The sequence below is a fragment of the Muntiacus reevesi genome, chromosome 18 (genome assembly GCF_963930625.1).
Source record: "Muntiacus reevesi chromosome 18, mMunRee1.1, whole genome shotgun sequence".
NCBI classification, from domain to species: Eukaryota; Metazoa; Chordata; class Mammalia; order Artiodactyla; family Cervidae; genus Muntiacus; species Muntiacus reevesi.
The window spans coordinates 55687052-55689013 of record NC_089266.1 but is presented as its reverse complement, the minus strand read 5'-3'; the positions used below and the strand labels follow the sequence as shown (position 1 = coordinate 55689013).

Below are 1962 nucleotides of genomic sequence, written 5' to 3'. Positions count from 1 at the left end.
CAAGTCTGGGAAAACTCAATGGTTGCCTTGAAAAGAGGATATGCAAAGTATGGGGTAGATTCGAGCTAGTCCCGTTTCTCTTTACACACACACACACACACACACACACACACAAAATTGCATTCTCTTCTTTAAACCCTTAATCGAACATCAGTATCTCCTGGAAGTTGCAAACACAGCTTCATCAGGGATGTGCTTGTAACCAGCTTGACTAAACAATAGTATTGCTAAGATTTTGTACCTGGAGGCCTTGACCAAAGGCCCCCGTGGGCTTCTTACCTTAAATAGTTGCCTTATCCACAAGGAGGATGATGAGAAAGCAGAAAGGAAGGCAGAGCTCCCGCTGACATAACCCAGCAAGACGTGTGTGCAGACAGCACTGTAGCCTGTGGGGACCAGTTTGTCCACAACATCTAGTGTTCTCTCCCAGTATCCCCAGCCAGCCTCACACCATGGTGCTTTTCTTCCCCAGTGAGGCGGGATTCCCAAAGTGGAGGCTGGACCCCCGTGCCCAGGAGGCCCCCGGGGAGCCTTGCTGCATCACCACCAGGCGGATGGAGGGCTGGGCATCCAGGGAGGCGTCGGGTGCGTACTCCTTACTGGGGTCCTTGCCTCGGCAGTCATAGAGCACGCAGGAGATGAGGAAAACCAGGAGCAAGATGACGTAGCTGGAGAGTAGGATGATCAGGTTCAAGGTGACAGGGTCGATTTCCAGGTAGAACTCCATCACATGGCGCACGGTTGGGAAGCGGGTCTAGAGCAAGGCGGTGGGGCCAGTTGGGGGTTCTGGGAGCAAACCCTAGCTCGATGGAATAGCTACATTGGCTCTGGAATAAAAATACATTAATCCCTACTGCTCCAGGAGACTTCACAGATTAAAGCTGCCCGGTTTAATAACTTAAGCTCTTCTGTTAATACTACAGTCACTGAAGCACAGACACTGTCTCTCATCACTTCACCTACACATAGAGAGAAAGACAAAAAGAGAAATGGTTCATACGCTACCCAGGTGTGGTATGTAAGCAGGAGGTCCAGTCAATGTCCAGTTTTGGTGAGCAAAAGAAAGTCAGTTCAGTCGCTTTGTCGTGTCCGACTCTTTGCAACCCCATGGACTGCAGCACACCAGGCCTCCCTGTTCCTCACCAACTCCCAGAGCCTGCTCAAACTCATATCCATGCGGTGGATGATGCCATCCCCCCACCTCATCTTGTCCCCTCTCCTCCCACCTTCAATCTTTCCCAACATCAGGGTCTTTTCCAATGAGTCAGTTCGTCGTATCAGGTGGCCAAAGTATTGGAGTTTCAGCTTCAGCATCAGACCTTCCAATGAATATTCATGACTGATTTTCTTTAGGATGGACTGGTTTGATCTCCTTGCAGTTCAAGGGACTCTCAAGTCTTCTCCAACAACACAGTTCAAAAGCATCAATTCTTTGGCGCTCAGCTTTCTTTATGGTCCAACTCTCACATCCATACATGACTACTGGAAAAACCATAACTTCGATTAGATGGATCTTTATTGGCAAAGTGATATCTCTGCTTTTTAACATGCTGTCTAGGTTGGTCATAGCTTTCCTTCCAAGGAGCAAGCATCTTTTAATTTCATGGCTGCAGTCACCATCTGCAGTGATTTTTGGAGCCCAAGAGAAGAAAGTCTCTCACTGTTTCCATTGTTTCCCCTTCTATTTGCCATAAGTGATGGGACTGGATGCCATGATCTTAGTTTTCTGAATGTTGAGTTTAAGTCAACTTTTTCACTCTCCTGTTTCACTTTCATCAAGAGACTCTTTAGTTCTTCACTTTCTGACATAAGGGTGGTGTCATCTGCATATCTGAGATTATTGATATTTCTCCTGGCAATCTTGATTCCAGCTTGTGCTTCATCCAGACCGGCATTTCACATGAGGTACTCCTTTCCCAATTTGGAACCAGTCCGTTGTTCCACGTCTCGTTCTGTTTCAGA

The 1962-nt window shown here is 47.6% G+C and overlaps 1 protein-coding gene across 1 annotated transcript; it reads right to left on the bottom strand.

The window, feature by feature from the left end:
- Nucleotides 1-445: 445 nt before the first annotated feature.
- SMIM36 (small integral membrane protein 36) lies at nt 446-727 on the bottom strand. Its single transcript, XM_065910716.1, has one exon. The coding sequence runs from the start codon at nt 725-727 to the stop codon at nt 446-448; it is 282 nt and encodes a 93-aa protein (XP_065766788.1).
- Between the last annotated feature and the right edge of the window lie 1235 nt (nt 728-1962).

Bases quoted from the DNA above. Each gene is read 5' to 3' on its own strand.
- SMIM36 (XM_065910716.1), bottom strand. From the start codon at position 727: ATGGAGTTCTACCTGGAAATCGACCCTGTCACCTTGAACCTGATCATC.